Here is a 14,089-nt window from a genome sequence, read left to right on the forward strand (position 1 = left end):
GTGAAAATTAGCCCAGTTCATTCACTTACCAACTGTGTGTGTGTGTGTGTGTGTGTGTGTGTGTGTGTGTGTGTGTGTGTGTGTGTGTGTGTGTGTTTGAGATACGGTTCATTACTCGGAAGTCACCCTGCCCCAGGCTCCCATAATCCCTCAACCCTGAATAAAACTCATTAGCTGAGAGAAAGAAAGTGAGAAAGGAAAAGACGGCTGTGTGTGGAGGAAGAGGAAGTTAAAGACTGAAGCAGTTTTGGATCCACACTCAGAATTCATCATCTCCTCTGTGTGAACCTCAAAGCTACATCCGTTTCTACAGTTAATACTGATTTATAATATAAAGAGTCTGTAATGTGAAAAGTAAATGCTGATGACTTTCAAGTTCTGCAGTGTGAAGTGTAAAGTCTGCAGTGTGAAGTGTAAAGTCTGCAGTGTGGTGTGTAATGTATGGCGTGTGAAGTGTAAAGTCTGCAGTGCAATATGTAAAGTCTGCAGTGTGGTGTGTAAAGTATGGCGTGTGAAGTGTAAAGTCTGCAGTGTAATATGTAAAGTCTGCAGTGTGGTGTGTGTGTAAAGTATGGAGTGTGAAGTGTAAAGTATGGATTATGACGTGTAAAGTATGCAGTGTGATGTGTGAAGTCTGCAGTGTGGAGTGTAAAGTATGTAGTGTGGTGTAAAGTATGGAGTGTGAAGTGTAAAGTCTGCAGTGTAATATGTAAAATCTGCAGTGTAGTGTGTGAAGTATGGGGTGTGAAGTGTAAAGTATGGATTATGACGTGTAAAGTATGCAGTGTGATGTGTGAAGTCTGCAGTGTGGGGTGTAAAGTCTGATGTGTGGTGTGTAAAGTATGGAGTGTGAAGTGTAAAATATGGATTATGAAGTGTAAAGTCTATAGTGTAAAGTGTGAAGTCTGCAGTGTGGTGTGTCAAGTATGCAGTGTGAAGTGTAAAGTATGGGGTGTGGTTTGTAAAGTCATATGTGTGGAGTGTAAAGTTTAGTGTATATTGTGAAGACTGGTGTGTCAAGTGTGGAGTAAAGATACGTTGAATTAAATTGGAGTGTAAAGTGTGGAGATTAAGTGTAAAGCTCGGAGTGTGGAATGTTAAGTGTGGAGTGTTATGTTCTGGAGTGTGAAATGTAAATACTAGACATGGAGCCTAAAGTCTAAAATGGATTGTTAACGGTGTAGAATTTGAATCATGAAAAGATAAGTCTGCAGTGTGGAGTGTAAACTCTGGGGTGTGTAATGTAATGTCTACAGTGTGGAGTGTAAAGTGTATATTGTCGAATGTAACGTCTGCAGTGTGAAGTGTAAAATCCGGAGTGTTGATTGTGGAGTATAAAATCTGAAATGTAAAATCTGGAATGTGGAATGTAAAGTCTGCAGTGTGGATTGTGGAGTCTGGAGTGTAAATCTGGAGTATGGAATGTAAAGTTTGCAATGTGAAGTTTAAAGTGTGGAGTGGGTAATGTAATGACTGCAGTGTGGAGTGTAAAGTGTATAGTGTGGAGTGTAAAGTTTACTGTGCAGAATGTAAATTGTGAAGAAGAAAAAATTGGAGTATGAAGTGTAAAATCTGGAGTGTAAAATCTGCAGTGCAGAGTGTGAAATTTGCTTTTGATTGACTCAATTTCTACAGCCTTTACAGCCTTGTTCTAACAAAAAGAATACCATAATAGCATTTAGAGTAGACATCACTAGCAAGTTCAAAATAAATAATTTCTTTATTTTATCTTTTCCATTTTAATCAATATCCTGCTTGCAGTGTAAAATGTGTCAGAGTCTAAAAGCTTAAAACACATAGGAGAGGAAAGTGTAGTAAAAATGGCAGAACATACTGTTGCTCCACATCAGTGAAGTGCAGGTCGAGCTTCAGTTGAAAATCCACTTCATTCAATGCTTCCTCCACCTGGAAGAAAAAAACAAACACAAACAGCCAGTTATCAATCAAACTCACAGCTGTCCAACTGTGTACAACGTCTTCACTTTACACCGAGTGCTAATGTCAAAATGTCAACACGTATTGCATGTTAGCCTGTAAAAGTTCACCAGGAGGAAGTGTGCTGCACTGGCGATTAGGCAAGCAGGGGGCAGATGTGAGACAAGACCTGGTATTGTCTGATATGCTAATGTGAACTTTGGAGAACTTTTGTATATGGAAAATGCAAAAAAAAAATGGTGTGCCATCATCGGGTCGTAATATTATCCTGACATTACTTCATTCAGGAAACGCTATCTGATCTAAACAATGACTGCTTTTATCCATTTACATATTTATTTATGTACATTTATGCCATTTTGCAGGCACCTTTATCCAGAGTCAAGTCAAGTCAAGAAGTTTTTTTTGTTATTCCATCCACATATATCTGACGCAGTACACAGTGAAATGAGACAATGTTCCTCCAGAACCCTGGTGCTACACAAAAACAACGTAAAGCTACAAAACAGAAAACACAGAGTTAAGGACTAGAAAGTGTCCTCACCACATAAAGTGCATCGTCTGCAACCTGGTGCAAACAGTGCAAGACAGACGGTGAAAAGACAACACAAGACAGTGAAGGACAAATACACAAAATAGAGCCGCCAGTTAACCTACTGTATATTACACAGTGCAGTGTGTGGAGAGAATTGAGTACAGGAGTGTACCTTGCAATTTAATAAAATGTAAACAAAAGGTTTTGTGCAAAACAGCATGCAAACAGTTTGTAATACTGAGGTAATATAATATGGGTGGTGCTGAAGACATGGATTTGTGAAGTGAATACGAGTGTGAGTTGAGTCCAGGTTGTACAGATCAGTAACACAGTTGGGCGTGAGTGTGTGTGTGATTTTCAGTTCAGTTCTGTGTTGAGAAGCCTGATGACTTAAGGAAAGAAACTCTTACACAGTCTGTGTGTGTGAGGGGTGTATGGGGTTCGTCCATAATGCTGTTGGCTTTGTGGATGCAGTGTGTGGTGTAAATGTCCCTAATAAAGGGGACAGAGACTCCGATGATCTTCTCAGCTGTCCTCACTATCCTCTGTAGGGTCTTTCGATCCGAGACGGGGCAGTTCCCAAACCAGGAAGTGATGCAGCAGCTCAGGATGCTCTCAATAGTCCCTCTGTAGAATGTGGTCAGGATGGAGGAAGGAAAATGGGCTTTTCTCAGCCATCTCAGGAAGAAGATGCTGCTGGGTTTTCTTAGTGATGGAGCTGGTGTTGAGCGACTAAGTGAAGTTCTCTGCCAGATGAACACCAAGGAATTTGGTAGATCCATTGATGATCAGTGGAGAAGGGTCCTCTGTGTTGTCCTGAAGTCAAAACCCATCTCTTTAGTTTGGTCAACTTTCAGAGACAGGTTGTTGGCTCTACACCAGTGTGTGGTGATAGTCTTGAAGTCACGTCATCAATGCACTTGTCGATGTAGATAGTCACTGTTGACGTGTTGGTTGAAATCTCCGGCGACAATAAAAAAATCCGTCAGGGTGTGTGTTCTGCAGTTCACTAATGGTCCCGGAGAGTACACAGAGTGCTTCCTTAGCATTAGGGCTTAGGCGACTTACAGTTGAGCATTAAGGGCATTGCTCAAGGGACCACCAGTGGCAGTGCTGGGATTAGATCCCATCATCTTCAATTCAAAAGTCAAATGCTTTAACCAACAGGGTACCACCTTCCACATACTGCATTTTCCCCACATAACTTTCACTCCCCTCCCCCTAACACTCACCTGACTGATCAAGTTAAAGTCCTGTGCTTAATATCACACTTGTCTAGAACCTCCCCTGGCTGTCAGTCACTGTCATTCCGATCCTTGAATATCAATAGGTCATTAATGGGAGGACCAACATCCACCACCGAAATGCTCATCAGCTTTATAATCAATGTTCTTCAATCAAGACTTTGCTGAACAGCTAAACATAAACATCCGATCGAATCCAATTACCAGATAACCGCTGGTGTAACAACTGACTGAAGATCTGTTATCTGTGTGGTTTATGGGTGTGGCCTGGCTTTCTTTTTTTCCCAATGAAAACAGCAAAGTTGTTCAACAACACAAAAAAATCATAAATAGTAGCTTGAATATTAGATATTTGATAGACAGTTTGATGCAAACTTTCATTTTTATGCAGATGACACAGTTATTTACTGTTGTGCACCCTCTCTTAAACAAGCCATTGCACATTTACAGAATGCCTTCACTGTGGTCCAAAACACGTTGCTACAGCTGAAACTTGTGCTCAATGCAGAAAAAACCAAATGTATGATCTTCACGGGCCCTCGGAATAGACCACTGAATGTTCCCTCAGTGATTACTCTTGACGGACGTGAAATACAGACTGTTACAACTTATAAGTATCTTGGTATTGTTATTGATGATTGCCTATCATTTAAGCCTCATGTTCACTGTCTAGTGAGAAAGCTGAGGCTAAAATTGGGTTTTTACTTTCGAAATAAGCTGTGTTTTTCTTTTAATGTCAAAAAACGGTTAGTGGCATCCACTTTTTTATCTGTGCTGGACTATGATGATATATTATATATGCATTCATCTGCTCAATGCCTTCAAATGATTGACGCAGCCTATCATGCATCGCTGAGATTTATCACTAATTGTAAAGCTCGCAGCCACCACTGTGAGCTGTACTCTCGTGTAGGGTGGTCTGCTCTGGCCACACGGAGGCTTTGTCATTGGTACACATTTATATATAAGGCTATTCTTGGTGTGCTTCCATCCTATTTATGTTCACTTCTTATGAAAAAAAGTGCTGGTCATTACTCTCTCCGTTCTCAGGCTGTTGTCTTGTTTTCTGTCCCACATGTCAGTACTGAGCTGGGTAAAAGGGCCTTTGTTTATTCTGCTCCCTTTACATGGAATTTGCTGCAGAACAACTTAAAACTTAGTAAATTGATTCCTTTGAGTGTTTTTAGGTTAAGAATGAGATCTTTTGAGTTGGACTCCCTCACATGTCAATGTTTTTAATTGAGACTTCATTGTAAGTGCATAATTGGCTTTCAAACTGTTTCTATTAATTTATTTGTCTTTATTTTCATGTTTTTTGTGTGTCTTTGTACGTATGTAATGATGTGATGTAATTCAGCTGCCTATCTTGGCCAGGTCTCCCTTGCAAAAGAGATTTTTAATCTCAATGGGCTTCTCCTGGTTAAATAAAGGATAAATAAAATAAAAAAATAAAAATAATGGGAGGACCAACATCCACCACCGAAATGCTCATCAGCTTTATAATCAATGTTCTTCAATCAAGACTTTGCTGAACAGCTAAACATAAACATCCGATCGAATCCAATTACCAGATAACCGCTGGTGTAACAACTGACTGAAGATCTGTTATCTGTGTGGTTTATGGGTGTGGCCTGGCTTTCTTTTTTTCCCAATGAAAACAGCAAAGTTGTTCAACAACACAAAAAAAATCATAAATAGTAGCTTGAATATTAGATATTTGATAAACAGTTTTATTTTGGCTTCATTGGCAGATTAGCAAAATGAGCTACCTGTAAGTTCCATTTTCCTCAGTAACATATTTAAGAGGTTGTATATAAAAGAAATTGATAAAAACCATTGTTATATATTCTCTTTCCAATTTTGTGTTAAATGAGCAATAATGTGGAAGGTAGCTTATTGGTTAAGCTTGGTGTCTGATCAGAAGGTTGTGAGTTCAAATTCAAGCACCACTAATTTGTCATTGATAGGCCTTTGACTCTCACCTGCTCAGTTGTATAAATAAGATCATTGTAAGTCTCTCTGGATATCTGCCAAATCGGAATAGAAAGCTTGGGCAAGAATACAGGGTCAGCCATGATACAGTGCCACCTGGAGCAAAGAGGGTAAAGGGCCTTGCTCAAGGGCCCCAAGTGTAGTAGCTTGGCGTTACCAGGGCTTGAATCCCCAACCTTCCGATTAAACCAGAACCTCAGCCACAAAGCTACCACAAAAAAACAACCTTACAACCAACAAATAGAACCAGCAGGTTCAGAGTCGGCTGTTTTTATCCACCATCACACTACTGAACTCTACACTAGACCGATACATCACTGTATAAACACTGTATAAAGCTTTTGTACAATCATACATACAATGTACATATTGCATATTGTATTTTTTATACCCCTTATCTTCTACACATATTGTGCTTTACATACATCTGCACTATTTTATTTGTGTTTTTACAATCTACCTATCTATCTATCTATCTATCTATCTATCTATCTATCTATCTATCTATCTATCTATCTATCTATCTATCTATCTATCTATCTATCTATTAAGCATGTATAAAGTTGCGTAAAAAACGTGTAAATTTAGTGCGTGTAAGTTTGTTCCATATAATTGTAAGTTTATCCCTATACCTAAAGAAAAAAACTCCTTGAGACTTCATGCAGAAGAAACTTTGAGAGGAACCAGATTCATCACCGAATGTCCATTTCTTATAGTTTCATCATTGTTGAGGCGCTGTCCAAAGAAAGGTGCTTAAATTCGGAACTGTTCGTACAAACTGTGGTCCTGAACACATTGCAGAAGACTGATATTAATTCCAGTCCAAATCCATTCTTAAAGTTCTTGAGTTGCTAAGTAAGTTCATGGACCTTAAACACAGTGACTTTAGAAAGTTATGAGATTTCAATAAGAAAAAGTTGCATTTAAAGCCTTGAACACATACAGTACACACACACACACCTGATCCAGCCCCACCACCCAATTACTGATGCACATATTGATTAACAGTCATTCTAGGAAAATAAGGAAAGTTATTTTTGGTTGAGAGAAAGAAGAAAAGCGAGAGAGTTTGGAGAACGAGTGTGAAGGCTTATCTGATTGAAACAGTCACCATTCTCATTATTCCCTCCCTCTTTCTACTCGCTACACTCAGAGCTGGCATGTCTAAAATTAGAGAAGGTGTCATGAGGTTCATTCTTTCAGGTGTCTTCAGTTTTCTTACACTAATAAGATCTAAAATAAGGCAAGTAGCAGGCGGTGCTCTGGGGCGCTGTTCTGATTCGGCTGACGGGTGACACGTAGGTGTAGGTGTCTGAATTCGACATAAACTTTCATGCTTTTTGATGTTTTTTTTATATCGCTGACCGAAAATGCTCTCGATGTACAAGGTTTCTAGAATTTCCAAAAGCTATAAGCACTAGAAAATAGCAGAATGATTGAGAATATTTTTTTCATATCACACTGACAGCATTTCATTATCTAAAATGGATAGAAGCCTTTTATATCCCTGTCTTCAATCAGATCTGAGGACTGTGAGGCTGATCTAAGGGTTAGTTAGTCCGATTTTATAGTCTTTGGGCTAATCTAAGATTAGAAAGTCTGATCTAACAGTTTGTGGGGCTGATTCAAGATTAGTAAGTCTGATCTTGTTGTCTGTGAGGTTGATTAAAAGTAAGTGAGTCTGATATTATGGTTTGTGAGGATAACCTAAGGTTAGAAAGTCTGATCTTGTAGTCGGTGAGGCTATCTGAGGTTATTAGATCTGATCTTATGGTCTGTGAGGCTAAATTAAGGCTACTGTAAGATCTGATCTTTCAATATATGGGGTTGATTTAAGATTAGTAAGTCCGATCTTATGGTCTGTGAAGCTGTTCTAAGGTTATTAGATCTGATCTTATGGTTTGTACAGCTGATCCAAGATTATTAGATCCAATCTTATGGTCTGTGTAACTGATCTAAGGTTATTACATCTGATCTTATGATCTGTGAAGCTGATCTAAGGTTATTAGATCTGATCGTATGGTCTTTGAAGCTGATTAAAGATTATTAGATCTGATATTATGGTCTTTGAAGCTGATCTAAGATCATTAGATCTGATATGGTCTGTGAAGCTGATCTAAGGTTATTAGATCTGATTTTATGGTCGGTGAAGCTGATCTAAGGTTATTAAATCCGATTTCATGGACTGTGAAACTGATATAAGATTATTAGATCTGATTTTATGGTCTTTGAAGCTAATCAAAGATTATTAGATCCGATCTTATGGTCTGTGAAGCTGATCCAAGATTTTTAGATCAGATCTTATGATCTGTAAGGCTGATCAAAGCATAGCAAGTCTGATCTTATTGTCTGTGAAATTGATGTATGGTTATTAAATCTGATCTAATGATCTGTGAGGTCTTTAAGGTTTTCCCAGTCCAGTGAAGTTGATCTCTCATGCTTTGAGGATGGTATTGATCCAGTTATGACATGATTTGTGATGTCAGTGAGTAATCTTTAAGATCTGAGGTAGATATAAGGTCAATGAATAAGGCTGTTCTTTGAGTTTTGTGTGGATAATATCAGGTCACCAAGACTGGTCCTTGATCTGATCTCCAAAGACAATGAATAAAGCAGATCTGAGGTCTGTAAGACTGATTAATATAAATAGATCTAATATGTGAACAGTGAGAATATCCCTAAAGCTACGTCTGCACTAATCAGGATTAATGTAAGAACAGTGTTTTCCACTCTTTTGTTTTTAATCATTTCCCAAAAGTTGCTCATCCTCACGGAAATGTCTGAAAAAACGCTTATGATCCTGTGCTGCTCATGAGCAAAACCTTTGGTTCGTTTCCGTCTGCCATTTATGTACTTCCTGGCTCTTTGAAACGTTGCAGCAATGACTAAAAATGTGTCATAATTCTTGAAAGCCTCCATTTTTTCAGTCAACACTGCATTGTTGACTGACAATGCCGTCTCAGTGTGTATACAGGAGGCCAAAATCAAGAGAAAATGTGCATTTTTAAAAGGAATGTATTAGTGTGATCATTTATCTAAGCCTGATAAAGTAAAAGGTCAGTAGAGCTGATCTGAGACCAGTGAGACTTTCAGTAAGGCTGATCTGAGACCAGTAAGACTTTCAGTTAGGCTGATCTGAGACCAGTGAGATTCTCAGTAAGACTAATCTGAGACCAGTGAGACTCTCAGTAAAACTGATCTGAGACCAGTAATACTTTCAGTAAGGCTGATCTGAGACCAGTGAGACTCAGTGAAACTGATCTGAGACAAGTAAGACTCACAGTAAGGCTGATCTTAAACCAGTGAGACTCTTAGTAAAACTGATCTGAGACCAGTGAGACTCTCGGTAAGACTGATTTGAGACCAGTGAAACTCTCAGTAAGTCTGATCTGAGACCAGTAAGACTTTCAGTAAGGCTGATCTGAGACCAGCGAGCCTCTCAGTAAGGCTGATCTGAGACCAGTAAGACTCTTAGTAAGGCCGATCTGAGACTCCCAGTAAAACTGATCTGAGACCAGTGAAACTCTCAGTAAGGCTGATCTAAGACTTTCATTAAGACTGATCTGAGACCAGTGAGACTCTCAGTTAGGCTGATCTGAGACCAGTAAGACTCTTAGTAAGGCTGATCTAAAGCCAGTGAGACAGTTAATGAAATTGATCTGAGCCCAGTGAGATCATTGAGGCTGGTTTGAGGTTGCTGTAACTGATCTAAAGTGGGTTTAACTGGTCTTTGACCTTGAGGCTGATTTGAGATCAGTGAGACTCACTCTCTCTCCATCCAGCAGCAGGTGGACTCGAAAGATGGCACGGTCCTCCAGCGATACCTCCTCGTTCCTGTAGAGAATCTGGAATATCCGACCGAACACAACCCCATCATGCACTCCAGCCTTGGTGAAACTGCACTCGCCTACAAAAAGAGAGATAAAGGCGATGAGTCAGCATGTAGAAATATGAATACAGCTCCATTGAAGACTTTTGTTTGTCTGACAGAGTCTAGGATTGTGTTTTTATAACTTTAGTGCTGTGTTTAAGAATAAATGGAGATGTAGAAGTGAGAGAGAACTTCATTCATGCACGTCTCTAGTATTCTAGTACGTATTTAACGCTCTGTTTGCTAACTACCTTCTGAAACCGTTCCAGGAATCAGAAGTGAATATGTACAAGATCAGAACCAAACTTTCTCAGACACTTCCAGAACTTTCTCACACACTTCCAGAACCTTCTCACACACTGCCAGAACTTTCTCACAGACCACCAGAACCTTCTCACACTGCCAGAACTTTCTCACACACCTTCAGAACTTCCTCACACACTACTAGAACCTTCTCACACACTACCAGAGCTTGCTCACACACAACCAGAACCTTCTCACACACTACCAGAACTTTCTCATACACTACTAGAACCTTCTCACACTACCAGAACTTTCTCACACACTACCAGAACTTTCTACACACTCTAACAAACTTTCGCACACACTTCCAGAACCTTCTCACACACTACCAGAACTTTCTCACACACTACCAAAACCTTCTCACACACTACCAGAACTTTCTCACACACTACCAGAACCTTCTCACACTGCCAGAACTTTCTCACACACCTCCAGAACTTCCTCACACATTATCAGAACCTTCTCACACACTACCAGAACCTTCTCACACACTATCAGAACCTTCTTAACACTTTATATACACATATTTACCATGTTTACAATTTTCTAAATTATAAAATGATATTAATTAACAATTTAATTTATTTTATTAATTATCTCGGTATAAAACTCGTGGATGTGCTCGCACTCGTTCCCCAGTAGAGGTGCCGCTGAGACTTTGCCCTTCACTGGATTGCGGCATGACATCACTCCTTAATCCTGTATTACACAATTACTGTGTGCTGATTAATATATATATATACTGCATTTCATAATCACACACACGCACGCACGCACACACACACACACACACACACACACACACACACACGCACAGATGGAGGAATTGTTCATCTGCAGCTAAAAATCGCTGTTTAATGAAAAGCAGGGATGTTTGTGCTACTGTGCTGCATTAGATTAGGCTGATGGGGAGGGAGGGAGGGAGAGAAAGAGAGAGAGAGAGAGAGAGAGAGAGAGAGAGAGAGAGAGAGAGAGAGAGAGAGAGAGAGAGAGAGAGAGAGAGAGAAAGGAAAAAAATGCACTGATTTACTGCTGATTTTTCTTTTAAAGAGAGGAGTGACAAAAAGACAAAAACTTCTCTCTCTCTCTCTCTCTCTCTCTCTCTCTCTCTCTCTCTCTCTCTCTCTCTCTCTCTCAGTATCCCATCATGTAAACCTAAATAAAGACCCAACACTAATACTAACCGTAAAGAGGAAAAAATATTGACCTCTAAAATAAAGACTTCTATACCCTTAAATTCTGGATTCTGATTGGTCAGAAGGTGTTAAAGGTCTCTTTCTAGATCAGCGGCTCTGACGGGTTTACCATTAACGCCCTGGTTCTACCACCTTTTTGTTTCTATGGTAACAGGTGCACTTTACAGTGCATTGAGAAAAATACAATCTAGAAAAATTGAATAAAATAAATCTAATACATGCAATCGAATTGAGTATAAAGTCAATAATTTGCGGCTCAGAAAAGTCGCGGGAATCCGCAGCGGGACCGAACGTTTACGAAGGTTTGATTTTTGGAATTCCGCTAATTCCGAGGGAACACTGAATATCCATATCGCTTGACTGTTGTAATAAACGATGACGATCACAGGAAGTTGTAGATTTTGCGCATGCGCAGCACAAATCGCGTTTCTCAATTTAATCAATAAAATAAAAAAGTGTATTGCATTTTTTTGGCAAAAATGTTTTATTTATTTATTTATTTATTTATTTATTTTTGGGACAAATAAAGGTTTATCTCATCTTCAATAAGCTCCTCCTCCACACTTTCCTTCTCGAAATGTCTAAAAACACTCAGGTACCTGAAGTTTAGCTATTTTCCGGCTCTTCGGCGTGAACAGAAAGCCAAAACGGAGAGAAAAATAAGTGGGGTTTTTAACAAAAAGGTATTACGGCAGACATGGAATTCGATTTTTTTTATCTCATTCACACAGCTGAGCAGCTAGTATGGGGTTAAGGGCCTTGCTCAGGGGCCCAAGAGTAGCAGCTTGGTGTGGCTTTGATTTGAACTCACTTTCTTCGGATCCAAAGTCCACTGGCATAACCATAAAGCTTCCACCCTTCCGTATAACATATGGAATATCATATAAACATTTCTGATCTGATTATTCCACTTGTTTGCGCTTCAGAGAGGACAGACGGGACGTCGTCATGATCCAATGCCATTGGAGGCAGATGCTGGTTTTTGGGAACGGAATCATGTGAGACATTTCTGAAAGATAATTATAGAAAAAATCTATAAAATCAGTCTCAGCGAAGGAGGTGTGGCCTCTGTACCTGTCAGTTTTAGTGAAGGAGGTGTGGCCTCTGTACCTGTCAGTTTTAGGGAAGGAGGGGCCTCTGTACCTGTCAGTCTCACTGAAGGAGGTGTGGCCTCTGTACCTGTCAGTCTCAGAAAAGGAGGTGTGGCCTCTGTACCTGTCAGTCTCAGTGAAGGTGGAGCCTCTGTACCTGTCAGTCTCAGAGAAGGAGGTGTGGCCTCTGTACCTGTCAGTCTCAGTGAAGGAGGTGTGGCCTCTGTACCTGTCAGTCTCAGTAAAGGAGGTGTGGCCTCTGTACCTGTCAGTCTCAGTGAAGGAGGTGTGGCCTCTGTACCTGTCAGTCTCAGTGAAGGTGGGGCCTCTGAACTTGTCAGTCTCAGTAAAAAAGGTGTGGTGTCTGAACCTGTCAGTCTCAGTGAATAAGACTTGGCCTTTGAACTTGTCAGTCTCATCGAAGGAGGCGTGGCCTCTGTATCTGTTAGTTAAAATAAAGGAGGCATGGCCTCTGTATCTGTCTGTCCAAATAAAGAAGGCGTGGCCTCTGTATCTATCTGTCCAAATGAAGGAGGCATGGCCTCTGTTTCTGTCAGTCTCAGTGAAGTAGGCGTGGCCTATGTGTCTGGTAGTCTCAGTGAAGTAGGCGTGGCCTCTGTATCTGTCAGTTTTATTGAAGGAGGCATGGCCTCTGTGTCTGGTAGTCTCAGTAAAGTAGGCATGGCCTCTGTGTCTACTAGTCTCAGTGAAGTAGGCGTGGCCTCTGTGTCTGTTAGTCTCAGTGAAGGAGGTGTGGCCTGTGTCAGTCTCAGTATAGTGTATTTTCGGAACCATATAGTGCATGCGACTCGTTTTATCCTTGATGTTTTGGAACATACATAAAAACATACTTAAAATACTTCAAATAAATATCTTCTGTCTGGCATTGACATTTTTAGTCTCATATTGTTCCTAGGGTCCCCTGGTGGTCTAGTGGTTAAGATGCAGCGCTCCCACCGCTGCGACCCGGGTTCGATTCCCGGTCAGGAAACCATCCCCAGCCACTCTTAGTGCCAGTCCCAAGCCCGGATAAATTGGGGAGGGTTGCGTTAGGAAGGGCATCCAGCGTAAAACATGTGCCAAATCAAACGTGCGGAGGATCCGCTGTGGCGACCCCTAACGGGAGAAGCCGAAAAGAAACTTCTATTGTTCCTAGTGATACATCGTTCATGAACCATTCGTTCATTTTGAACGAGTCTTTAATGTGACTCAGAAGAAAGATTCGTTTATTTTCTACTAGGACGCGTATGAGCAAAGCATCGCAAAATCTCTATAGGTTATGTACAGGAAACAGGATTGAGTCGTTCATCTCAAATCCTCTGATCTGAGTCGTTCGTGCTTTTATCACATAACTTCCATTGACACATTAAAATTGATTCAAGGATTTAAGGAATGAAATTAACTTAGTGACTCGAAAAACTAATCATGAACAAGATTCAAAGAACCAAGTCACTAAAATCATCCGATCTTCCAATCACTAATTGTACAGAGTGAGACTAAATAGTCAGTTGTAACTTGTCGGCTGTAGTAGCCCCAGTTGTTGAAGGACAGTGTCTGATCTGTGTGTGAAACAGCGATGATCAGATTTTATTCAGACACACTCAGTGGAGACCAGACGCTCATTTACACAGGACTTCTGTTTTTATTAAAACGGCCTCGAAACAAAGAGGAAAGTGTGCAATTTCACTGGAAAATGTCTTTACAACCAGGCAAGACTGCACACTGTTTTATTGGGCGGCTCGCTGAATCCTTATTAAGTGCATACATGCTGATTGGATCTGCAGGAGAGCTAACGGCAGAAAGATTACAGCTGGCCGAGCTGCATGCTAGCAGAGTGCATGGAAAAACATTACCATTCTGAACAGAGAGAGAATAAAACTAAAGACAGAGAGAGAGAGAGAGAGAGAGAGAGAGAGAGAGAG

The 14,089-nt window shown here is 40.3% G+C and overlaps 1 protein-coding gene across 3 annotated transcripts in view; it reads right to left on the reverse strand.

Moving 5' to 3' along the window:
- The window catches only part of fam135b (family with sequence similarity 135 member B), an 81,868-nt gene that overhangs the window by 43,904 nt on the left and 23,875 nt on the right, over positions 1-14,089 (reverse strand). For all 3 annotated transcript variants that reach the window (XR_014534386.1, XM_083546765.1, XM_083546766.1), the window contains 2 exons: positions 9,474-9,613; positions 1,835-1,905 (listed from right to left, as the gene is read on the reverse strand). Coding sequence is in view for 2 of the 3 variants with exons in the window: in XM_083546765.1 (XP_083402891.1) it covers positions 1,835-1,905; positions 9,474-9,613 (211 nt within the window). In the remaining variant the exon portion in view is untranslated. The remainder of the gene's footprint in view (positions 1-1,834; positions 1,906-9,473; positions 9,614-14,089) is intronic.

The sequence above is a fragment of the Silurus aristotelis genome (genome assembly GCF_946808225.1).
Source record: "Silurus aristotelis genome assembly, chromosome: 7".
NCBI lineage: Eukaryota > Metazoa > Chordata > Actinopteri > Siluriformes > Siluridae > Silurus > Silurus aristotelis.